This window comes from Pseudorasbora parva, chromosome 21 (assembly GCF_024679245.1).
Source record: "Pseudorasbora parva isolate DD20220531a chromosome 21, ASM2467924v1, whole genome shotgun sequence".
NCBI classification, from domain to species: Eukaryota; Metazoa; Chordata; class Actinopteri; order Cypriniformes; family Gobionidae; genus Pseudorasbora; species Pseudorasbora parva.
Window position 1 is genome coordinate 24,304,222 of NC_090192.1, and position 25,382 is coordinate 24,329,603.

The window sequence follows — 25,382 nt, forward strand, 5'->3', positions numbered from 1 at the left end:
CCTCCCCCAGTTTCTCTTGAAGCCAATACGGAAGTGACTTAAACTGTAATTCATTGACTGGCCGCTAGGGCCAGGCTCCAGAAGCAGCAGAATCTCATTGAGCTCCATGTTATAATGCCCAACTTTACAGCAGAAAAAAAAACCCATCTTTACAGCCTAGTACAAATTGTGGGTCTATACGGCAAATTTCATGACAGCTGTGCGTGGGGTGAATTTTTTTTATAATTAATTTGTTTACATTATATAAAGCTTTAAAGTTATGCATAATTAAGGGCGTGGTCACTTTGATTGACAGGTGGATAGCCACGTGTCTGCTGTCAGTTAGTCATCGCGCCACCTCAGCTCCGCCCACATCCTGCCTCCTTGCCAATTAGTCAGTTATCCGGGAGTGATGCGCTGCTAAGATGGCAACGGCCAGCTCAACCCTACTTTACGCTTCAAAACAGCTCTTCAGAATCCTAGAAGTGACGTCACGGACACTACGTCCATATTTTTTTGTCTTTAGTGCCGGTATGTCAATACACAATAATGAACAGCAATATTTATTTTGTACTAAACCATTATAATAAATAAAAAATGCCATACTGCAAACTTGCTGTACATTAGGCTATATCTGAATTTTTAGTTGATTCGTTGATTCAAGCTGATATTTTGAACTGATTCAAGAAAATAAATCAAATCAACCGCTTAAGTAGTCAAATAAAATAGCATGATATTGCTTGTTTTTATATTGCCAAAATTGCCAGCTATAGTAGTAACTATAATTAGCTTTATTATGTAAATGACCTCAATTATGGTAAATGGTAAATGGACTGCATTTATATAGCGCTTTTAACAGACCCTATGGCCATCCAAAGCGCTTTACATTTTGCCTCACATTCACCCATTCATACACCGACGGCGATGTCAGCCATGTAAGGCGCCATCCAGCTCGTCGGGAGCAGCTGGGGTTAGGTGTCTTGCTCAAGGACACTTCGACACTTGGTCAGGTGGAACCGGGGATTGAACCACCAACCATTTGGTTTGTAGACAATCTACATGAACCACTGAGCCACTGCCGCCCTGCCTGCACATTAGATGTGCATATATTTGTGATCTATGTGTGTCACACTACCCAAAATACAACATCCCAACATCAAGATTCACATGTACTCTAATGAGGTACCAACTTGTTTCAATCTGTTGCATCATGAGGGCAGGACAATGTTCAGGACAGATAGATTTAAACTGGTCCAGAATCCTGTGCTTCCATCCCCCTATTTCTGTCCAATTAATGGATCCTGTGACTTGCCCTGCATGCACTGTTGTCCCAGTGCTCATTTACACTGACTGCTTAAATCAGTCAATCAATACGATTGTTTGAACTGGCACAAAGCGAGTAATAAAATGAACTGCTGCTCAGCTACTTTTCTCCTTCTCTCTCTCTCTGGAGGTCTCTCTGTCTCTGTGGTAGATATTGCAAACGCTTATTAATCTGTGCGCTTTTGGGTAATAATGACCCTGTTAATTCACAAAGGGTTTTTCATACCGCTTGGATAGTCTTCATGATAAGCCAGATATTTGTGTTCCCACCTACCATGTTTAATCTCCAATGTGCGTTGCTGTTGAGACCTTAGCTAGTTTTTGTTCTTTTTTTTATAAATTCTGTCACATTCATAATGTATGGCTGCGTTTGGTGGCCGTGCTCAGATTCTGCAGACGCAGGAGACAAATGGAGTCCTCTGAGACCACGGTGCGAAAAACAGACGCCTACCGTGTATCTCTCTTTATCTGTTCCACCCCTCCTTTCTCAGTGGGCGTCTACGTGCCCAAAGCACGCATTTGAATGCGAGTGAAAGGAGTGTTCACGCTGGTTAGTTTAGCTGGCGGAGGCATTAAGATGGAGTTGAATAACCCAAGGTCCCAGAGAAGCAGGAGGGCCAGCGGAGATGAAAACGTGGAGCTTTTGCCATCCGTTGTGTAACATTCGCTCTCTCGCTGTGGAGAGATGTATTTTCAGAATGTGCATGTGTTTTTGATGTTAGATTGTGGGTTGTGTCTCTGTGGAGTTTTATGGCAGGGCAGAAGGTGTGCAACCCCCCTCCTCTCTACATACACACATCAATCTCTAAAAAAAAGGCTATAATAAAATATCTCCAACTGAGCAAACCCTTAGCAACCTCAAGCTGAGCGGCGATGGCGATTGGCTGAATTGAGTCAGGTGATCGGCTTGCAGTCGTACCGTATTTTCCCTCTCTCACTCCCGCCTCTCTCCGTGTGTATCTTTCTCGTTTTCTCTTCTCCCTCGCTTACGCCTTCCCTCCCTCTCTCTCTTCTAGTCTGTAGAAGGCACTCATAGTCTCTCCTGATGCTCAGACAATTTATCATCCCTATCTGCTTACCAAAGTAGGACTTCTCCAGTCATCACTTTTGATCTGACAGAGCGGACTTTATTTTACTGGTGTGGGGCTTTTTTGTTGCTCTAGGAGCAGGGACGGGGAGATCAGAGAGGGGGAGAGGACAAACTCTCACCTTAACAGAAAAGCAAAGCTGTATAGAGGAAGCAGACAGTGTAGCCAGGCTGCCATCATGGATGCGAGGTGGCATTGTTCCTCATCCCAGGTAGTCTCTCTTTCTCACGGTCCTTCTCCATCCAGCCATCATCGCATGCAGAATCTTTGATGTTGTCATATCCATGCAGTGAAAAAGGCATGCACCATTTGTCTGCAGCGCTCTGCACGTAGAGCGAGTGAGAGAGAGAGAGAAAAAGAGACAGAGAGAAAAGAGAATTGGGGCAGCGGTGAGGGAGTTACGGGAAAAGAACAAAAAGTTGCAGTGCTTTTGTGAGCGTGCATTTGTCGCCGATGTCTGCATCTGTTGCTTCGAGTTCCCATTACCAGAGTCATTCATGACATGCCGGTTTCTTGTCATCCTTAACTAGACGCTTCATCCGGTCGTCTCGGCTGCCCACTGACGCTGTCCTTTTTTTGATTTGCATCTCATTTTTTTCTTTCCCTCATTAAGTGTGTTAAGATAAAGTGCTGTCCCCCAGTAAAGTTTAACCCAGTGTGTGTGTTGCGTTGCGTGAAGCAAGTTGCCCCCTCTCTCTCACTCCTTGTTTAAGATCTAGCCTCAGTCTGTAACAGCGTGTTCTGTCAGTGGGCAGCGTGTATGATCCGATTTATTTATTCCCACTTGGATGACCCCTGAGAGTTTCTTGTAATGGCTACTTGTGACTCACATGTCTTCTCAGAGTGAGTCAAGAGTACTTGGAGAACTTCTCGGTTCATCAGTCTTGATGCATTTGCCTGTTTTATTTTTATTTTATCAGCACATAATATAAAAGGCAATTATACATAAATGTAAAAAATTATTTGAACAATTTACTTAAAGCCAAGTCAATGTGATTTGGCCTTTTACATAAGAATTTTTTTTTTTCTTCATTTTATCCACCTGGAATTGATTGGACTACAAAAGGTTATAAACCAAAATTTAAAGAAGACCAAATGAGTTTGCTAAAACTGTCTAAATAACAGTTTGACTATTGATTAATGCTATTTAACATTCAATTAAAATTCATGAAGACAATGTGCACCGATGCTTCATTCACAATATGACCTTAAAAAGGTCAACCAGGTTCATTTTGATTTTATGTTGACTATAATAAAGATCATTAATGTAGTGTTGTAATTAAGCAGGATAATGCAAAGCTTTTGGATGTGCTGAAATAATCTAATACCTTAATGAGAATCATTCTTGATCGATATTTAAATATTGCACAGGAAGCCATCTTGATTTCCCTCTTCTGTGAAAGGTCTGGGTTCTCTATTATTCATCTTAGTACTGCATTTGAAGATGGAAAATGGAGAGATTCAACCTGCACTTCGGATTGTGTTTTTGCTCTTTTGAGTTGAATCTCTTGTACAGGATGTCTGTGAGTGCATGAGGCCCTGTGGGCCAGCTCTATAAAGTCCAGTGCATGCTAGTTGTTTACTAGCAGGCGTATCTCCATTGTGTTTCCTGTGAAATTTTCTTTTTCAGCTATCCTTGTTATAAAATACTGCAGTGCATCAGTAGCCATTTTTTATTCATTGTATGAGCTCAGTATTTAAACGCACAGCTCTCAGCAAAGTGAGGCTGCATTTAGCACCAGGTCCTCTCTATGAATATTCACATTTCATTAGTGGCTGCTAAGTTAGCTGGCAGACTTTGATGTTCTTGTGCTTTCCCTCGCCCTTTCCTTCTCTCACTCTGGCTGCAGGAAAGGAATGTGGAAAAAAATAATAAAAACATAGCGAGAGTCAATGGTTTGCTTTGCAGGTCCCAGCTGATCTACCGAGGCGATTCGGTTTTTATTTCCTATCATTTTGAACAGGCTGAATCTTCATGTCGCCATGGCAACAACAACAGACGGTGCACTGTTCTGAGATATTCGTATTCTTGGTGGAATACTAGAATCTTCATGACTGAAAGAGATGGTGAGATAGAGGTGAATGTGAATGTCTGAGCCATCTCGGACCAGCTGTTACTTTTATACATTTATATTGGTTTCTGAGTGTAAATTATTACAAGTACAAGGAAGCGTGGTATCTAAGGAAGCTTGTTTCTGACACTGAATAAATAAAAAGTAATCGCGACTTTATATTACAATTGACCTTTTTTCTTGGAATTGCAAGTGTAGATCTCGCATTTCTCATTTTTTCTAAGGATTTCGTGCTATTAACTCACAATCGAAAATTAAAATTGTGAGAATTGTGAGACATACATTTTTGAATTCTGAGGAAAAAAAGGACTTTTTTTCATGCGTGAAAAGACACAAAAGAGAAAGCAGTGCGCGTATGTGTGCCACATAAACGTCTTGTCTGCCCTGTAGCCTGCTTCAGACAACACTTAAGCTGACATAAAATACACAATTATGCAAAAATGCCTCGTCTTAAATGAATTAGTCAGTATGTAGGATTGACCGCTAGTGATCGAAATAGGTACTGCAGTCCAAAATTCTAAATATTTGAATTGGAGTCTTCATTTCCCCCGCCTCCTCAGACTTGATGCTCACACGGTTGCCGGCTTGACTGCATTAATGTTAATCAAAGAACAAAAGAAAAAAAGCAGTCACCAGATCTTGACTGAAAAACTTTGCAGCTTTATAGGGATTATTTAATCTAGAATTAATTTATAAAAATGTTTAGTTTGTAAACAATAAATAAATAAAAAGAGCATATACACACTCACAACAAAAATGTGAATTTGTGAAAACGGTGACGGCATGTGTATTACAAGTTTATGCATGAAAATGATATGTTAAAGTGGCATTGCCAGTAACATAGTAGGCATTGTGACTAACCTGGTTTGTATAATACAGATCTAGAAAGAGCTTTTGTCTGTATTTAGTACATATTTAGTGTTATCATGTAAACATATCCTAAAATTGAGGAAAAATTCCATGTTGTTTCTACATTCATTTAGAGATTATGTGAAATGATTATAAATCATACATTACGATAAGTATAAAAAATACATTACGATTTTTAATATTAGGTGTAATTAATAACAGAACATTTTTTGATCAATTAGTTAATTTTCAATTGACAGCACTATATAGGACTTGACATTAACTTTGGCAAGTGGTTTTCCAATGTTAGCCACTCAGCATTTTTAGTGGTCACAGTTTTGACAATTGATACCATGTAGGAAAAACTGCCATGTAGATATTTTTAATATTATCTCACTTTGACTACAGGTATAAGGCTGCTGTCATTTTAAGACCTGACACACGGCTCCATTACTGTTACACATGCGTTTTCATAAACCGTGTTTACGTGCAGGGCCGGTGCTAGCCATTTGGGTGCCCTAAGCACAAATGCTTGGCGGTGCCCCCCCCCCCACACACACACCCCACACCCCACCACCCAACCCACCCTACCCTATCCTCCCCTCCCCAAACAAACACCCACCGACCAAAGAAATAACTACCATTCAGAATTTCTTATTTAGGTTCTCTTTACTTCCAAAATAACTGCTGCAAATGAATAATTGAAACTGAACAATGTAAACACAGAAAGTTAAAAGTGCAAAAAAAAAGTTTTGTGTAAATAGAATAAGTCTATGAATTTTATAAAGTATGAATTTTAAAGTGCACGTTTTAAACTGCTAATAACCATGCATAACTGCACAGTACAAATTACTCAACAGAGGGACTACATCTCTATAAAGAGTCCATTCTGCTAATCTATAGAACTATATTAAACATTTTCACTACCATCAGTTGTCAGAGGCCCTACAGAGGCACACGTCTACATTTCCTAGCTGCAAAATCAGCTATCAGGTCATCATATGACAGTTTCTGAGCCACGTCCCCATTGATAACCACAAGACAAAATATTCAGGGATTCTACTGAAAACCAGAGGGAGTCTGGCACAGAGATTCACCTTTTTCTCGACTAATTTGGTCTAGGCCTATGTTTTGAAGTACTTAAATTGTCTGGTTGTAATTGGTTGCAATCACTATGGCACATCCAGTTAGAATGCAACTCTGAACATCTGAAGAGTCTGATGTTTCTTCTGTAACATTTATTCTCCACCATAAGTCGGGGCAAGTTTGTGGTTCTGAAAATATACATACAAATTGGTAAATAACAATATACAAAAGGATGCCAATAGCAGTACACATAAATGATGTGTAATTATGATAACAATGGACAAATAACAGTACAAAGTACTAAACTGTTACACAAGAAATGAAATCCGCACTTACTAGCCTATAAATTGTCATGTAGGCTTATTTTATCATCATGTAAGAATCCTGTTCTGAGCGGGGCTCGAACTCCCGGCCGTAACGTCATTAGCGCCATTCCGGCTGCCTTTATGTAAACAACACAACGGTGCATTTACGGCATACACATTTAGCTCGCGAATGTACAACAAAGAATGGTCACTCATGGTAAATATATGTAAACATGTCTTATAATAATTATAGTACAGAGGAATACTCGTTCTCCATTAGAATTGTCTATGCACGATTGCGATAGATAAGGATCTATGCTACTAATACTTTCAGTTCGCGGTAAACTATGATTTTAAACAATCATAGTACATTATTATGTACACATGACAGTCCTTCATAACAGCCTACATTACTTTTGTATTGCATTTGTATATTAACATGCTTTTAGAAATATTTTATGTGTTATTTATACTAGTAGGCTAGCCTATTGTGATGATTTTTTCACGACCCAGATTTTTTGGTGCCCCCCCAAGCACTTGGTGCCCTACGCGCAGTGCGTGATGTGCGTGTGCGGAGCGCCGGCCCTGTTTACGTGAATACTCGCCAAGACTGGCTTTTGTTTGACTGTTTAAGTGCAATAAGCAGATAATGCAATAAAATTAAAATAAAAAAATCCCACAAAATCCAAATTAATGACTGCAGAATTGAGGGGAAAAAAGGTGAATTAATAAGTTAATTTAGGATCCTACATACATATGGTATTAAGACTAGGGTTGGAGAGATCAGTAGGTCAGATCCACCCACTTCCTGTGCCTCTCTTATCCAGGGCATATAGAGCTGGCTCAGTCAGGTCCTACTTTTAGTCCGTGTCTCTGTAGATCAGTCTGGCAACTAAGAGATAATTGGAGAGGGATGAATGGAGGTGGAGCTTGAAAAGTGTGTTTTTAAAATTCAGGCAACTCCTTTCTCATTAGGTCACAGCTGGTTCCCCCTCTGTGTTCACAGGTGAACTGAGCGTTGTTGTCTCTCTCCGCCTCCACTCCTCCGCCCATTTTGGCGCTATCGCTTATTGTGCCTGTTGGCAGTGCAGTAATTAAGAGCAAGCAAAGCAGAGAGTCTAATACTGTATATGTGAGTGTGTGTGCAAATGATGCTCTGATAGCAGACTGTCTCCAACATGCTGCACTGTAGTTATTCAGCAAGAGGAAAATGGACAGTCATAATGTAGGCCGCTTCTGCCCCTCATCCGCCTCAGCACAGCTGTTGAGTGGGACGTGGATGGAGGAGAGCGGCGATCTCAGACAGATGGATGCTGAAGGCTCGGTCTTAGTCATATGTGACTTTTCTGCAGAAAACAGCCTCGCGCTCAAGAGCTTGTGTAACGCCACATCTGAGGACTTAGATCTGAGTTTTGACACTTTGCTGAGGGGCAGTGGCTCCAAAAAAGGAAAGAGAGTGAAAGAGAAGGATGGTTTCTGGCACTCAGCTGTGTGTAAGGTATTCAGACATGTTTGTGTAAAGCCATACAGTTAGATATCAGTTTTTGCCTTTTAATCATTTTATATATATATATATATATATATATATATATATATATATATATATATATATATATATATATATATATATATAGTACTATTTGTAATGTTTTTGAAAGAAGTTTCTTCTGCTCATCAAGCCTGCATTTATTGGATCAAAAATACAGGAAAAAATTTTTATATTGTAATTTATTACAATTTAAAATAATTGGTTTTCAATTTATTATACTTAAAATGATCATTTATTTCTGTGATCAAAGCAACATTTTTAGTATCATTCCTCCAGTCTTCAGTGTCACATGATCCATTAGAAATCATTCTAATATGATGATTCATTTTCAAAGTTGGAAACAGTTTTGCTGCTTAATATATTTTTTCATAATCAAACAAGCTAAACCCAGAACTAAGTTTTTCAATCCCCAAAAAATAGCGTTTAGGAAGACAAAAGTGGATACAGCTGGCAATAGGTGAAGCATCAGCAGGAAGATTGGGTGAATTGTGGGATCCTGACACTTAGTATGCCAACGTGTGCAGTAAACATTTTGTCACTGGTTAGTCAAATATCCAAATGTCAGTTTTATATATCATATTTTAGCATATTCTGTCATGGATTAAGCTCCCCTCAAGTGGGCGTAGTTCTCACAGTAATATGACCCGTTGTGCTCAATTGCCTGTATCCACTTTTGTGTCCTTGAATTATCTTTTTTTTTTTTTATGTGGGGGTCGACAGCTTATAAAAACGTAGTTCTGTGTTCTTAGCTTGTTTGCTATACACCCTGTCAAATAGCAGCTTTTAGGCATTATTCTGATTTGTTACAAGTCAGAAGTGACAAGGAGACCGCTTCACGCAATACTAAGTCAATGGAGAGGGTTGGATAGTTTCCCCCCCAATGGGTATGGTTTTCAGATTATGTCTATAGAAATGAATACTTTTATTCGGCAAGGATGCATTTAATGACAGTATGTTTTTGTATATTACAGTATATTAGTGACAGTAAAGATATTTGTTATAAAGATTTCTATGGCAAATTACTGATTTATATATTTCTCTTTAGCAAACAAAAGAAAAAAAATTGTATTTGCGAAAAAAATATTAAACTGTTTACAAAATTGATAAGAAATATTTCTCAAGGACCAAATTAGCATATTAGATTGATTTCATGTGACACTAAAGATTGGAGTAATGCATCTCTGAAACCATAAAAATGCATTATTTTAGTCTATTGTGTGTGTGTGTGTGTATATACCGCCAAGCTTTATATACAATTTGGGATGGTTGTTCTCTTGGATCTCCACTTGTGGACTCTTTCAGTTACCTCTCTACATCTTCATCCCTCTTCTAGAACTTCTTCCTTTCTCTCTGTGGCCATGTCAAGGAAGAGTCCAAGTTGTGTCTCTCATGCTCAAGCCTATGCATTATTAAGACCTTTTTTCAGACATAACCACATATCGGTTGACTTCTAATCCTAATGCCCATGATAGTTACAGTATTTTATACATTACACGTCAGCTCACAGAATGAAAGGTGGCGCAGCATGGATGACTTCGCCTAACATAGGCTCCCAGGATCTCTGCGTTGTTATTCTTTGTCTCTCTAGAGTCGGGCAGAGAGTTGCCGCTGCCGGCCTTTAGCAAGGGCTCTGTTGTGCACTCCTGCTGCAACACATTACCTCAATGTATCCCAACCTTCCAGCAGCAGCACAAACCAGCACTGTAACGTAAGGGATCTAAATTATTCACCCGCACTGACCTACTTGCAGGGTGTTTTAGAGCTGGGAGTTGAGTTGAGCAGATATCGCTGCAAGGAAAATGGTAACCATGTGGTTATAGCAACCACTTTGAAACAACTGTGCAGTGTTCTCTCCCACTCCCACTTTCCTTTCCCTTTCTTCTTCCTCTTTCCGTGTTGTTTCGTGCGGTCCGCATGGCTGTGATGATGGTGAAAGGTCCTGATTGGCGTGGGCATTGCCCTGCAGCCTGTGGGCAGACCGTGTGAGCTCAGAGAGACAAATCGATGTCTTTCCTCCCCGTGCGCACACACACACTCAGCCAGCCCTGCATTTCTATTGGGACAAGCACACATGCATGTACACGTTTGGCCAGCTGGCAAATGTATACACACTCTGGCTAATTGCAGAGAGAGATAGAGAGAGAGAGAAGTGTGAAGACTGGCACTAAATGGATGCCACCAAAGCGACATCGTCAGATGGAATTTTCTGCCGTAGCACTGAGAGGAATGTCAAGCTCGCTGCCTTTTTGCATAGTTGATGGAGAATTCCTGCACGGAGAGACGTTCTGAGCTATTAAACCACAGTCGGATACCATCTTTGGAATTCAAACCGTGAAATCTCAACATGGCTTTCTTTCCCTTCGGAACCATCACTGGAGCAGAGGCAAGCTTTCCTTTAGTATGTGTTGTTGTGCGCATCTCAGCGCCGTGCATCGTCCTTGATAGGGCTTGTCTTTAGATCTGCTTCCTATGGTTTTATTTCAGATTAAAAGGCACGTTTGATGAGATTGTTTTTCAGCGGGACGGATGGATGTGAGTGGATTTGATGCTCCTCACACCACGTTTCTGCGTGACTGTCTTTACAAAACAACTGCCGGCAAAATTGTATTCGTCAGGGAATTTGTGTGTGTGTACGTGTTTGTGCTTCTCTGATCGATATTTCCAACTGCCTTGATGTGGAAGTCTCTCAAGGCTGTACTATAAGACGATTTGGCATGCTATAATCCACAGAAAGGATCGTTTTTGTGGAAAAGTTGTGACCTTTTACCGTTAGGACATCTTTGATCACACCTGTGAGTCAAAGCTCAGAGGACCTGTGAGAGATGTCAAAGGAGTAGTGGAAAGGACATTTCCTTTTCGTTCCTCTCAGTCATGTAGCATGAGGCCTTAGATGACACAGTAGCCCTATAAAACTGTAATGATGCCACAAGGTGTTTTTGTCTAACCCTCTGTCTCTTGTGTTTCTCTGGTACAGGATGATCTTCTGGTAGCGTCGGCAGAATGTCCCAGTGACGACGAGGATATCGACCCTTGCGACCCAAGTTCAGGTGGGTTAGGTTAGTCATCTTTCTTTTATATTATTACTGTCTACATTATAATATTATTATTATTGTTCTTTTCCTCCAAAAATGTTCAATTTTTTTTTAATTGTTACATTTGAAACAACTCCATGTCAGATTCTTTGACAAGCTTAAAGAAAGGAAAACATTTTCATTTTCAGTTTTAACTAATCAAATGTGAAAAAAAAAAATCATCATAATTAACTTTACCAAATGCCCTTTTCCATGAGTTATAAAATAGTGTTTAAAATAGCAAATGGCATAATTTCTCATATATTTAGCCAAGCAGACACATTGTACACCAAAAATTAAAACAGTATGTGAAATAAGATTCCATCTGCCCATACTTAATGTGAAAATTCAACCCAACAAAACCACAGCCAATCAGACCAGCGAGGGCGAGCTGAAGAGCGTAAAACCTAGAACACATCTTGTATTTTCGGCACTTCCACGATGCTTCTTCGGGTGGCATCCATTTTATGGTGTTCCTTGTGGATCTTGAGGGATTTGTCATATCTGATGTTTCTCAACTTCGAAAAACAACCTCGCCTAGACTCATCCATGTTTGATGTTTAATAATCCGGTGCTATGGTGCAGAAATAGAAACCGAGCGACTGACAAAATGTAGCGGCATTCACCAGTTGTCGCAGCTGGTTCGAACAGGCGCTCAGATTAACTTGAAAGAGCTTTTATGGTTTTGATGCCGGTTAGGACGCGTGGTTACCTGAGCTCCATTGTTGCTTATGTGCTCATTTATCAAAGTGTTCGCAGTGTGTGCTGAAATATATGTTTGTATAATCTGCCTTTGCCTCTTTAAACAGACATTAATACCTCATTAAACCACATTAAATCCTTTACCGTGTTTATGTGCTGTAAATATAGTATTTTAATTTTCTTTCTGGCACAGAGGGAGCTCATTGCTTAGATGAGTTTTTAAATAGGTCATTATATTAAACAATCTTAAACTTGTGCCTGTCATCAAATTTCTTTGAGCTTCTGTATAATTTCAGCCAGGGCTTAAAAACAGAAGAAAATATTCAATCAGTTCACTCAGAGCAGACGTAGTATTGTAACATTTTTGTTCGCATCCCTTCTGTAACATGTTTGTTCTGAAAACAGTTTGATAAGAAAAAAATACTGGTTGATAACGTTATTGATTGCCTACACTTCACACCAGAGCTTAAAATGAACTTTATACTAGAAGCTTGTAACTCGAGTGGATCCTCAAACTGTCAGCTAAACCTGCCTCAATTGTAAAGTCCTGCATGCATTTTGGAGACTGTCTTTGCTCGTTTGCAATGCAAGGGTGAATAAAAAGAAATGGTTCTTTGAATAAGTAAAAACACAATATGTGTAAAAGCTAATGTTTTATGCATTTGAGGGGTGGAGAAGAGTGTCAGGCTGTTATTTCCCATCTAGTCTTAGCCATACAGCCTGTGCATAATATATTTTTAGAACAAACTTTTTACCAAATATATTAAAAGGGTCATATGTCATTATTTTGTATATTGGGGTGTTGCCATTATTTAATGTTTAAATTTTTTATTATTTTTTTCCCCCATAGTGTATATATTATTGTAGCTCCTGTGCCCGGTCTTTCTAAAACACGTCGATTTCTTTAAAAACCCCTACTTCCGAAAAGTGTAGTGTGCTCTGATTAAAATTGACCCTGGCTAAATGATTGAGGCTGTCAGAAATGCAACAGCACTTACCATAATAGCGAGCCTCAGCTTCCAAAGCAACTGCAATGACAGTTAGTGAAGTCGTCAGTTTTACCACATCGAGCCTGAGACGAGTCGGATTCTGAAAATGCAAGCCGATTGATCAGATACTGGTATGTATTTCCAGTACACAAGCAACGGTTCAGCTGAACATGACAAACGCCACCAGTGTGAAACAGAATGCGCAGTGCATCTATGTTTAGCAGAGAACAGAGGATACTTTGTTTATAAAAAATAAATCCATCACTGCAATTTTGTTTGTAGGAACGATAAATATGCATTACTTATACACTGCACAAAACACATTTGAACAGTCAATAGCAAATACTTCAACAAATAAAACATTACAGGCTCTGACTCGGAAGCATCAGATTGCCCTCGCAATGTTGGAATTATCCTTTTTTTTTTTTTTTTTTTAGAAATAACCTTTCTGCACAGCCGACCTTGTACTCTCCCAGGTTCACTTCAGCAAACTGTCCTCCATAAAATGCGCTGCTCACGCACAAATATTTGGGTTGTACTGTCCTGGAACAGTATTGTAAGTAAGTCTTAAACACTGATTCCTAACTGCGTCCACAAGTGTTGCTTTTGTTTTCCCATAGAAACGCACAGTATCTCCACAAAACGGGGGCAACAACAGTACAATAACTACAATAAGCCACGTCTCATTTTGTTTTGTATGCATATGGGCCACATTATGCAAATATTACCACCTAGTGACATGGGTCATGAGGGAGAATGATTAAGGGGTTTTATCTAGGCCTGGATCTGCCTTCTTTTTTAGATAGAATAAATCTTTTTGTGGTAGACTGAGCTTTGTAACTTTGCAGATCTTATACTTGCACAAACAGCTACATGACACACTAAAGAAAAACATGAAAATGCATTATATGACCCTTTTAAATGACAGTAAAAACTGAGCGTCCCCATAGCTACAATAACCTTTGTATCCTGTAAGTTGATAACTTAATGTAATGCACTTCAGATGCGACTGTTCTGATGGACAAAACAATAATCTCAGCATTCACTGGTGAAAATCCTTGTAACCCCATTTGCAATATAACATGCAAATAAGTGTCTGACCATACCTGGTCACAATAACTTTAATTATAAAAATAATATATTATTCGTTTTTTTATTTTCCTGAATAGTAGCCGTTTTAAAGTAACCTGCTATTTTCGCTGGTTTCAAAAAACACCACACTGGATATAACCTGCCTGAAAAACTAGTCTAGTTTTCTGCCAAATTTACATTTAAAACTAGGGATGCTCATATTGACCGTGTAACTGTTAACTGATAGTAAGAATTTTGACATTTTAATACATCAGTTAAATGGTTAAAAAAAAAATTTGTTGTTGGTTTGTTTGCTGTATTTATATGTATCATATAAAAATATGCTGTATTTGTTAAGTTACAGAAGGTGTTGACACTTCCAACCACACGTGAGACAAACAGACGTATTTCACAAAATGAATTAATGGGAAAGATGACGACGGTGTGGGACCATTTCGACACAAAGAGTGACGAAGTTGCTTGCAAAATATACGCGGAGCAGTACAATCTCCTGACTAGTGGAAAGCTAATGAAAGGCGTTTCCCAAGGCTGGCCGCTCTAGTGAGGCGTTATCTCTGTATTCCCCAGGCACCTGTGCCATCTGAAGCCTTGTTTAAGGCATTTCATAGTGTGGTTTTGGTCTAAAACCACACTATGAAAAAACTAAAAGTAAACATTCTCGCGTATATGTTGTTCTCGCCGCTGTTTCTTGATGGTTTACAGAACAATTACTCCGAGTCGCCCTCTGTCGTTTCAAAGAACAGCACAACGGCGAGCGCGTCGAGTAGGGCTACAGCTATCGATTCTTCTTGTAATAGATTAATCTAGCACTTAATCGATCAATTAATCCGATAATCATTACTTTTTTTTAAGAGCAATACTAAATATATAAGAGAAAATACGACGGGTATCTTAAAATGAACATCTAATTCTGAAAGCTTTGTGGTTTTTGTAAGAAGCAAAAAATATTGGACAGGGTAACTTGAAATAAGAACAAGAGATGTGCGGATCTGATCTAACGTCACCGGATCAGCTGTTAAAAACAAACCATCCACCGGCACCCGATAATCACAACTTCAAATCCATCAGTGTTAAGCGCGATGTTATCATCAAATATTAGCTACACTGAAGTAGTTTGCTTTAAAAAATAAATAAATAAATTGGCGAAATTACATTTCTGAACCTAAACCAGGGTTGACAACCATCACACGGAGGAGTAACCGCTGGAGCATGAGCAAATGCGAGAGATGTTTGTATTTATTGAAGATAAAGCAGGCTACATCACACATAGGCTACAAATCTACATTTTTAGCTAATAATTCATTGTAACACAGCTTGTTTTATTAAGTTAGTAGCTATAAATATGATTAAAGTGTGTTATTTAAATTACAAAAAAAATGAAAGCATGCAGCTCTGAAAGCACGAGCGCTTCTCATCTCAAACACACACACATTGCAGCTTCTGATGTTTGTTGCGCCTAGTGCTGAGAACCTTTTAATGGTGTATCTCGAAAAAGATATTATCAAGTATATATAAAGTCTTATTAATGATTTCGCACACATCACAATGGCGGTGATCCATGTGCAAAGCTGCAAACTCCATCTCGTTCATATGTTTGGAATTGCTCGGATCTCATGAACTGCCGCAAATGAAACTTATATATTCAGCGTTGCATCCTGAAGCTCAACACACAGTTGTCTTCATTTAAAAATAGCGAGACTAAACACACACACACAGCTGCAGGTCCGCTGACAGAGCGTGCGCCTGTTCGGATGAAACCCGCTTCAGTGAGCTCAATTATAGTAACGCCACATTGTTTTTTTTATTTTTTATTTTTTTTATTTACAAACAAACTATAACAATACAATAGACACATGTATTACACATAATATTAGAATATTAGAATAACTGTAAAAAGCTGAATTCAGACAAATTCACTCATACAAAGCCACAGTGCTCTCCGGTCCCCGCACAAGGTATACCATGGTGGGGCAGCAGAGGGGAGGCCCTGCGTGCCATCAGGCCCACAGCACACAACCCCCTCCCCCCCCAGGATCTACCACGCCCCAACCCCACAGCCAATTCTCAACATACCACTCTCGCCCTATGTATGAGTGTGAATAACTAAATTATGGGCTTGTCAGATGTACTGCATTAAAAGAAGTGGATATGCAGGGTGAGTATCTACCCAGATCCCCCCTTCCTGCACAACGCACTCCCCCTATGTATTAGTGGATATATGCTTTCTCTGTGCATTAAAAGAAGTGGGGTGTACAGTGAAACACCTGCTAAGGCATCCACATGTACATCTCACATACCCTATTTTGATTTTTATTCTTGTTATTGGTAGAAATATGATGTGTGCAGCTTAATGTGTAGAGCATTTAAAAGAGAGTAAGGCGTGTTGAGTGCTACCAGGGTGTGTACCAGGGTGTGAGTAACGCCACATTGTATTCTCAGTAACGTAACGGCGTTGTAACGGGGGAAACAATCTATAATGCCGTTATTCCCATCACTGATGTTTACCCACCTGAACCGCAGATATAACCACAATCCTTACACAAAAAAAATTCTTTCTGCAACATCCGTGTTTGGTTAAATGGACTAAACGAAGCATTGGGGCAGATGATTTTGCCTCGAGGATTTTTTTAATTCGATTAACTCGAAGCTACTCGATGAATCGCTTCAGTCCTAGCGTCAAGTATTAACACTTCCCCAAACAGACGAGCTACGCAAGCAGTCAGCAGATGCTTGTGCTATGGAGACAGACGAACGTATAAACAAGGCTTTCTGCCACGGGTCTACTGGTCAACAGGCTGTGCTCCAGACTAACCTACATAATGTAGACATGTTACTTTTTACAAAATAAAAAAAGTCAAGGTGTGGATTGAGGTAGGCCTACTATTTTTATTTGACAAAAAAAAGTTCTTGTTCAAAAGTTTCAAACTTGTTCAAAGCTTCAAATGGATTTCGTGTATTTTATGATTTTTATTTATATGATTTTATTCTGTTTTTCTCTGTTGTCAGAAACGCTGCAGGTGCATGAACATTTGCTAATGTGTGAGTCCAGGTTCTGTTGTTGAGTTGTTCTGCTGTTTGCACAATAAAATAAACCTGTGACAAAAATCTTTTTAACGGATCACAGGCACTCGTCAATCGTATTTTTATTTAATGCCAATTCAATATTATAATCTCATCAGTTAACCGTTAATAATCGATTAATGAGCATCGGTTGTCAGTAGGGAAAACTAACCGAAATGAGCATCCATATTTTAAACAGAGCGATAAAATAAAATTATTAACCGGTTAATGGTCATTTCAAATAAGAGTTTCTGTTCAGAATGTTTACACTTGAACTTAAATATAGTTTTTGTTTATGTTCCTGTTAAAATTCAATTTGTGTCCAGATTTCATGCAGTTACTAGGGAAGGGCATTTTTCAGAAATTTTGTATTCATCAGGTTGTCACCATTTCTAACAGCTTACAATTAGGCTATGTATGTATGTATGTGTGTGTGTGTGTTTTATTTTAGTTCAAAACATTAAACAATGTGTAAAAACCTAGAAATATAAAGAACAAAAGCATTACAAGCCCAAGCAGCTTTGAATAGTATTTTTGTTTTTCAATTATTAATTACAGATCAAATATTTGGCACACTCCTAATAGTTCTATATAATAAATATGTATTTTTGATCATTTTACTGATCCCTTATTTCTCACCAATTGTGTGTGGGATAAAGAGACCTGGATTTTGTTGAGGTATAATTTCAAAAAAGGCCAGCGAGCATGCTAACGTTGCACATACTGCTTTTCCTATTTCTCCACGCAGCGGGTGCATCCTGGATGCTCGGTCGACTGCGCAAACCACTTTCGACATGAAAAATGAAGCACAAAGGTTAACCCAATCTGAATTCCTTCAGCTGGCTTAGTTACAGCAGCCAGTGGCCTATGCAGCAGTCATAATATACATAGGGCAATAAAAGCATGTCCATGACATAATGGAAAATATGCTGACAATTCATGCAACAATCTTGCTAATAAGCACAGGAAAAAGATTCAACAAAAAAAATCGTTACCCAAAGCTGAAAGGTCTCAGATAAATGTTGGCTCCTCAAAGTGTCCTCCTTCTACACAACTTTTTTTTAAAACAGATGTTTGAGCAGGTCACCATCCATAATTCCCTGCTGTATTTGTCATCATTTCCTGCACCTGTGAGTTCTAGTGGATCGGACCTAAGCTGTAAACGGCTTTGTCACAGGTGTTGTTTTGCAGAGCGTTTACACTCAGCCTGCAGTCGCACCGTCTCGCAGTTACTGTCCCCTCTCCAAGAGACATAAATCAGAACAAACTATACCACACTATTCCACCCAACACGTTGTTCTCCCTTCCTGGAACAAATAGCCACGAAGCGAGGTTCACTCACTGGTCACGGCTCATGGAAAATGTGCGACATATCCATTCTGATCGCTCTATCTGTGTCAGCCAGATGTGTTTTGTGACGGTTTGATAAGCAAAGTGTGTTAGCACAAGCTTACAGTACAAGTTTACCCGTTCAGTGGCAGTACATGCATATATTGCAAGGTTGAGTGTCATTATTGTGGTTTATATCCTGTTTACTGAAGTGACTGTACGGTGCTGTGAAGCAGTTTCTCAGTGGGATATCTCATCTCGTCAGGAGAGGAATCAATTTGAAAAAGAAATATAGATTTTTTTGGGGTTTCTTTCGAGTTCTTTCTAGTTTCATTTCTCATCGGCTTAAACCTGAATAATACTATTACTGTTGGGAAAGAAACTGCAACGTTGACATTAGAGTAGTGAAAACTTGTAAATTAAATTTCATAATCGATCGGAATAGTTACTTGCAAAATAAACCCAGACAAGGTAATTGATCCCAACACAGTAAATTCTACGAGTTGAAATTATTTTATAATTGAACCTATTTATCTTAAAGGAAAACAAAAAAACATCAGTTACATTGTACAAAACAATTGGCCTAGCAACAATATCACAATTGCAATTCAATGGGAGTAACAACAATTATTTTGTTCCATATTGTGACACATCAGAGTAAAACATTTTCAAAAAAGATCAAATGTAGAGTGCGGAATTGGATCTATCCATTGATTGCTGATTGAATGGAGGAATATCGCGAGCTTGCAGTCAATTGTATATATATATATATAAAAGTGGAGTGAATGATTGGAGAAGTCCTGCATACTTCAACAAAGAGAAGTCTGTCTTTTTACAGGAAGAATAACATGCATTTAGAATAGAAATTGCATAGGGTGAATTGCTGGCTTCAATACTTAAAGGGATAGTTAAACTATAAATGAAAATTACCCCACGATTTACTTAAACTCAAGCCATCCTAGGTGTTTATGACATTCTTCTTTCAGACGAATACAATCAGAGAAAAAAAAATGTGTCCTGGCTTTTCCAAGCTTTATAATGGCAGCCCAAAATTTGAAGACCCCAAAAAAGTTCATCCATCCCTTATAAAAGTACTTCACAAAGCTCGTTAAATAAATGCCTTCTGAAGTAAATCGATGGGTTTGTGTAAGAAAAATATCCATACTAAACACATTATAAAGTAAAATATCTAGCTTCCTCGAGACCGCCTTCAACTTACGGAAAAAGCGTAACAGGCACGATGGTGATGTCACACGTAGCATAATTAGGGCTGGGTATTGACACACATTTCACAATTCGATTCACAATCTTGCAATTTGATTAGATTCCAATTCGATTTAATAGCGATTATTTTGGCTATATCAGGTACATAACATGGCAAATTTTCTTAAGGAAAACAAACTTCTTCCTAATGCTGTAAACTGTGGGAGTCAGTTGTAGCTTACTAAAAACTAGGCTACATTTGCCTTCTATGTAAAAATTTACTGATTTGTGTAAAACTCTTAAATTACACTCAATGTATTGTTATAATATTTATATGAAATATTTCAAAAACATGCTTTATTTAAACATGTTTTAATATTGAAGAACATGAAAAAATTATGAATGTAATATGGTGCATATATTTAGCAAAACGCTCCTTTAGAGTAAATTTTTCTAGCTGACTAACGAGTAGGGCTGTTTCGAATGCCATTTTTTGAGCTTCGAAGCTTAGGTGGCAATCAATATCGAATATTCGGTGGGTGGGGCTAAATATATAACAATAGTGTCGGTTTGCATTTGTATCATCTTTCACGACTTCACGTTTCACTCTTCGGCATCGTAAATGTGTTGTGGCAGACCCAGTGGAGTGCAGTGTTGCATTTGGTGCAATATGATCAGGTGGCACACATTCTTTAAATATTAATAAACATTTAATAATCTTTTAAATAGAACAGTTTCCAGTACGCATTACACGGGCAGGTTTATGCTCCGAAAACGGACAGTGCACAAGTGATACAAAACACAAAGTCTGTTGAGAGCAAGAACTTTAATAAGGTATTAATAACGAACCTTTCTTTAAAACAAATGAATCCCAAAACAGAAATTAAATTAGTAACACACAGTGATTTCAATGAACTGCATGCTTATAAACAGTTGAATAAGAATAAATGAATTGTTTTTAAAATGACAAAATGTAATATCTATTACAATTAGTTTTATTCTATATAAGGGATTTATTTTGTCTTATTCTGACTTTTTGTTAATTTAAATCTTTAAAATGCACGATGCTTTTATTGAAAGCATGTTGCGGTGTTTTTTTAAATGTATTATTATTATTTCAAGCATGAGTGAGAATGAGTCCGCGACGGAAGTCACGTGTTGAAAAAAACAACAACGAATATTCGAATCTCAAAACTGAAAATCGAATGCCACCTCACCGAACGAATATTCGATTACTCTAGTACAGCCCTACTAACGAGTTTATGGACACTGGATATGGTTTTTCTGAGGTAAATGTGACATTACAAGACATTGTTTACAAGCTGTTTTATCGATGTCTTTCCTCATCAGTGTTTTTGAAACACTGATTAAGCGTGATATAATACAGATTTTGGTAAGTTGTACTCATGTTTCAATCATTTTTATTTTGCGCTGTAACTGGTATTAAAGCAGATGAGTTCATGTGAGCTCCGTGCTCCCGCTCTCACGCCACAGCGCCAAAATGGTCTATGTTTTGAATTTCTTAATAAAATGGATGTAATTTAAAATCTGAGATGTTTTTTTATGATTAGTAATAAAGCACAAAGATTTTCTTATTTATTGGATTGGAGGTGCGCTACAATGTTCCATTCATTCTTCAACTGAAAACAGGATAACTAATCGATTCTTGAGATTTAAGAATCAATATAGTTTCATAAAAATGACAATCGATTTAAAGGTCCCGTTCTTCACGATTCTTCCATCTTTCAAACTTTAGTTAGTGTGTAATGTTGCTGTTAGAGCATAAATAATACCTGTAAAATTATAAAGCTCAAAGTTCAATGCCAAGCGAGATATTTTATTTAACAGAAGTTCCCTTTCAAAGCCTACAGTGAACGGCCGGTTTGGACTACACCCCTGCATTTCCTGGCAGGAATGACGTCACTAGAACCGTTTGTTGGCTAACCCTCCACCCACAAGAACACGCAAAATAGGGGGCGTGGTCTTGTTGCTCTCTCATGTGGAGAAGAGCGCGCATTCAGCGCTTACATCTCCTTGTTATGGTAAGAGGCAGGACCTTTCCGGGCAATGTGCACTAAGCTGTTGTCCAATCACAACACGGGAAGCACTGGGCCAATCAGAACTCGTCACGTATTTCTGAAGGAGGGACTTCATAAAAAAAGGAAATCATCAGGCCATTTTTAGGACAGAGGAAACAGTGCTGTACAGATAAGTAAATTACGTTTTAAAAGAAAAATAAGTTTTTTTTTACACGCAAAATATAAACTCATGCTATATTGCACACTCTAAACATAATCAAAGCTTCGAAAACACGCGAAGAACAGGACCTTTAAATTTGTTTATTTTTATATTAAAGGTGCTGAATGTAAGTATGACAGCTAGTGGTTGAAATGCGTACTGCAGTCCAAATTCAAAAGGATGAGGACATGCAACAGGAACGAGCGCAATTGACAATGAAAGGCAAGTTCAATGCCAAGCGACATATTTTATTTAACAGAAGTACCCTTTCAAAGGCTACAGCGAACGGCAGGTTTGGACTACAGTAGGAAGTGCAGGGATGTAATAACATCACTAGAACCGTTTGTTGACTAACCCTCCGCCCACAAGAACACACAAAATAGGGGACGTGGTCTCGTTGCTCTCCCACGTGGAGAAGAGCGCGCATTCAGCGCTTGTATCTCCCCGTTATGGTAAGAGGCGGGACCTTTCCAGGGAAAGTGCGCTAAGCTGCTGTCCAAATCACAACACGGGAAGCGCTGGCCCAATCAGAACTCGTCACGTATTTCTGAAGGAGGGACTTCATAGAACAAGGAAATCATCAGGCCGTTTTTAGGACAGAGGAAACAGCGCTGTACAGATAAGTAAATTGTGTGAAAAATACGGTGTTTTTTTACACGCGAAACATGAACTCATGTTATATTGCACACTGTAAACATAATCAAAGCTTCGAAAACACGCGAAGAACGGGACCTTTAAATCAAGAAATCTTTTACTTCTTTTTTTACCCAGCAAGTTTTTTGAATTGCGAGAGGCGTTACACTTTTTTCGTAAATTGAATACATAAGGCGGTCCGCGCTAAAAGATAATTTACTTTATAAAGATTAAATATTAAGATTTTTTTACATAAACCCATCAATTCACTTCAAAGGGCCTTAATTAACCCCTTGGAGACACTTTTTTGGGCTCCCATTCACTGCCATTATAAAGTTTGGATTAGCCAGGAAATTTTAAATATATCTCTGATTGTATTTCTCTGAAAGAAGAATGTCTAGGATGGCTTGAGGGTGAGTACATTATGGAATCTTTTTTTGGGGGGGTTTAAACTACCCTTTAAGTCCTCTGATTTAATTTTCAATACAAATTGATGCAAGATGGTGCCATTTGCATTTAAAACTAGAGAGAAAGAGTCTGTAGTGTAATATGAGAGACGAGTAGCGCCGGTTTCAGTTTCCTTAGTGAGCAGACTAATATGCAGTTGCCATGGACAATGCTGAATATTAGGAAATATCAGACCAATCAGAATCAAGCTTTCTAGAGCGCTGTGTAATAATAGGTAAATAGATATCCCTGTTGCTTTAATGAATGGCCTCTCTCTCTTTTTCCCATCCTGTATGTCCACAGCTCACCCTCCGCTGCCCGAGGCCAAGGGTTACCCCAGCCCGGAGGTGATTCGGGAGTCCAGCAGCACCACTGGCATGGTCGTAGGCATTGTCGCGGCCGCCGCCCTCTGCATTCTAATCCTGCTCTATGCCATGTACAAATACCGAAACCGCGACGAGGGCTCATATCACGTGGACGAGAGCCGTAACTACATAAGTAATTCTGCCACGCAGCCCAACGGAGCTGCTGTCAAAGAAAAGCCCATTGGTGTGCCCAAAAATAAAAAAGATAAAAAGAACAAGGACAAGGAGTACTACGTCTGATCTCACAGACTTTCTCCCCACCCCTTACAACCCACCCACAGATCCTGTGCTCCGAACTCACACGCAAAAGGGGAGGGGAGATCCACCTGTGTATAGTAATTGAGAAAAAAAAAAGATTGAAAAAGACAACCCTGTCTTAGTTTGACCTAAGACACATATACTGTTACTAACAACAACAAAACATACTTTATAACCAAGCACACCAGAACTTTACTAAGCTGAAATGTGTGTACAAAATGAAATGGTACTGTGCAAGAAGACTCCACATAGTCACTCCAGCTGTGGACCGCTGAGACACAAGGACGCTGGTTAGAATTAAGTGTATTTCATATTATGTTGCCTGTATATGTGTTGCCGGAACATTTTCCCTCTAAAAGCCAGAAAAACCATCTGCAACAATCCAAACAGACATTCACCGATGGGACGGATGGAAATGGAATGAAGGACTTACAAATGAGATGCTACCTATGATTGTTAAATCAGCCAAAGTACTTGACTCCCTTTTCTGATGGCAGTATTGCACGTTTGGATGAAAGAGGACCGCTCCTTAGGATGCGAACTGATTTCCATTCGGTGGACAGAACCCTTGGTGTCAAAGAGAATTGTGGAGGCCTTAAATATCAATCCACGTCTAAAGGTTGTTGGATTTTCTTCTGTTTGTATGTTTGTCGAAACGATGACGCTGATGATGACGACGACGAGGAATACCGGGGCCATTCGGGATAGATTGAGGAAAAACTCCATGCACGTAAAGTATCTTATTACATGTTTATATACGGTGCAAAGACTATCTGTGTGCTCTCTGGACTGTGGCTGAAGTGGTGTTTTATAGCCTGTTATATAGATGATGCCAACTACAGTATACCTGCTCTTCAAAAAAAGTTTTTTTTTTTTTTTTTTTTTAGAAAAAAAACAAGGCGAAAAACTAATGAAAAACAGAAAATTAAATGTTAATGTGTTGCTATAGCGATAGAACCGTTTCTGCCATTAGCTATACAGATTTTATTTTCCCTCCTTTATGTGCATCTCCAACATCTGTTATTTTTGACATACTCCTTTCTTTTTATTTGAATTCTTTTAATTTTTATTTATTTATTTGCCGTTGTGTCAACATTAAAAGACAAGAGTATGAGTATAGGTTTTGGAAAGCAAACAGACATATGGAAAATAAGATTTTGGACTGTTTAAGCAATATTCTCTTGCTTGTCTTAGTGACCAAACAAATTATGCATGGTATTTAGGACTCCAGTCTACCGAGAGACAATATCATAATCTCAAAAAGTAACAAATGAATTCAGCCCACCCGACCCAAAACTGAGCATTGGATTATAGCTTAAAAAAAGCACAAAGATAGAGAAAACAACCCTTCAAAAGTGTTTGCAAACATTCTCCTCTCTGCTATCTTGTACTGTGTGGAATGTACAAGAGGTATAAACTATATGACATTCTGAATAAAATGTTGCTTTTTGTTTTTGTGTGTTTTTTATTTGTGTACAATTTTTCTATAATACCTTCTTTTGTTTTTATTGTGACAATTCTTTGATGACCTCAAAGTGAAGATTTATTATGAAAAAATAGTTTTGAAAAATCAAATGAATAAATAAAATATTAAGACCTATGAAAGCATTTGTTCTTTGTTCTTTATATTTAAACCACATTACAAGGCTTGTTTTTTTGTAACTTTTATTTTGTTAATAGAAAATGAGCGTCGCCATGTTATATTCAGTTTATAAAAGGAAACGCTTTGCTGAATCTTTATCTT

The 25,382-nt window shown here is 38.6% G+C and overlaps 1 protein-coding gene and 1 long non-coding RNA gene across 20 annotated transcripts in view; one reads left to right on the forward strand and one right to left on the reverse strand.

Annotated features, from left to right (window-relative positions):
• Window positions 1–13,309, reverse strand: part of LOC137056571 (uncharacterized) — a 48,668-nt gene extending 35,359 nt beyond the window's left edge. The window contains exons 1-2 of the long non-coding RNA XR_010900390.1: window positions 13,023–13,309; window positions 2,512–2,713 (exon numbers count right to left, since the gene is read on the reverse strand). This is a non-coding gene — a long non-coding RNA (uncharacterized lncRNA). The remainder of the gene's footprint in view (window positions 1–2,511; window positions 2,714–13,022) is intronic.
• nrxn1a (neurexin 1a) overlaps window positions 1–25,091 on the forward strand; it is a 212,976-nt gene extending 187,885 nt beyond the window's left edge. For 18 of the 19 annotated variants that reach the window (XM_067430710.1, XM_067430707.1, XM_067430719.1 and 15 more), the window contains 2 exons: window positions 11,226–11,307; window positions 23,319–25,091. In XM_067430710.1, the coding sequence (XP_067286811.1) occupies window positions 11,226–11,307; window positions 23,319–23,620 (384 nt within the window). In that variant the 3' untranslated portion in view covers window positions 23,621–25,091. The remainder of the gene's footprint in view (window positions 1–11,225; window positions 11,308–23,318) is intronic. The other variant, XM_067430708.1, reaches the window with a different exon arrangement.
• The last annotated feature ends 291 nt before the right edge of the window (window positions 25,092–25,382 follow it).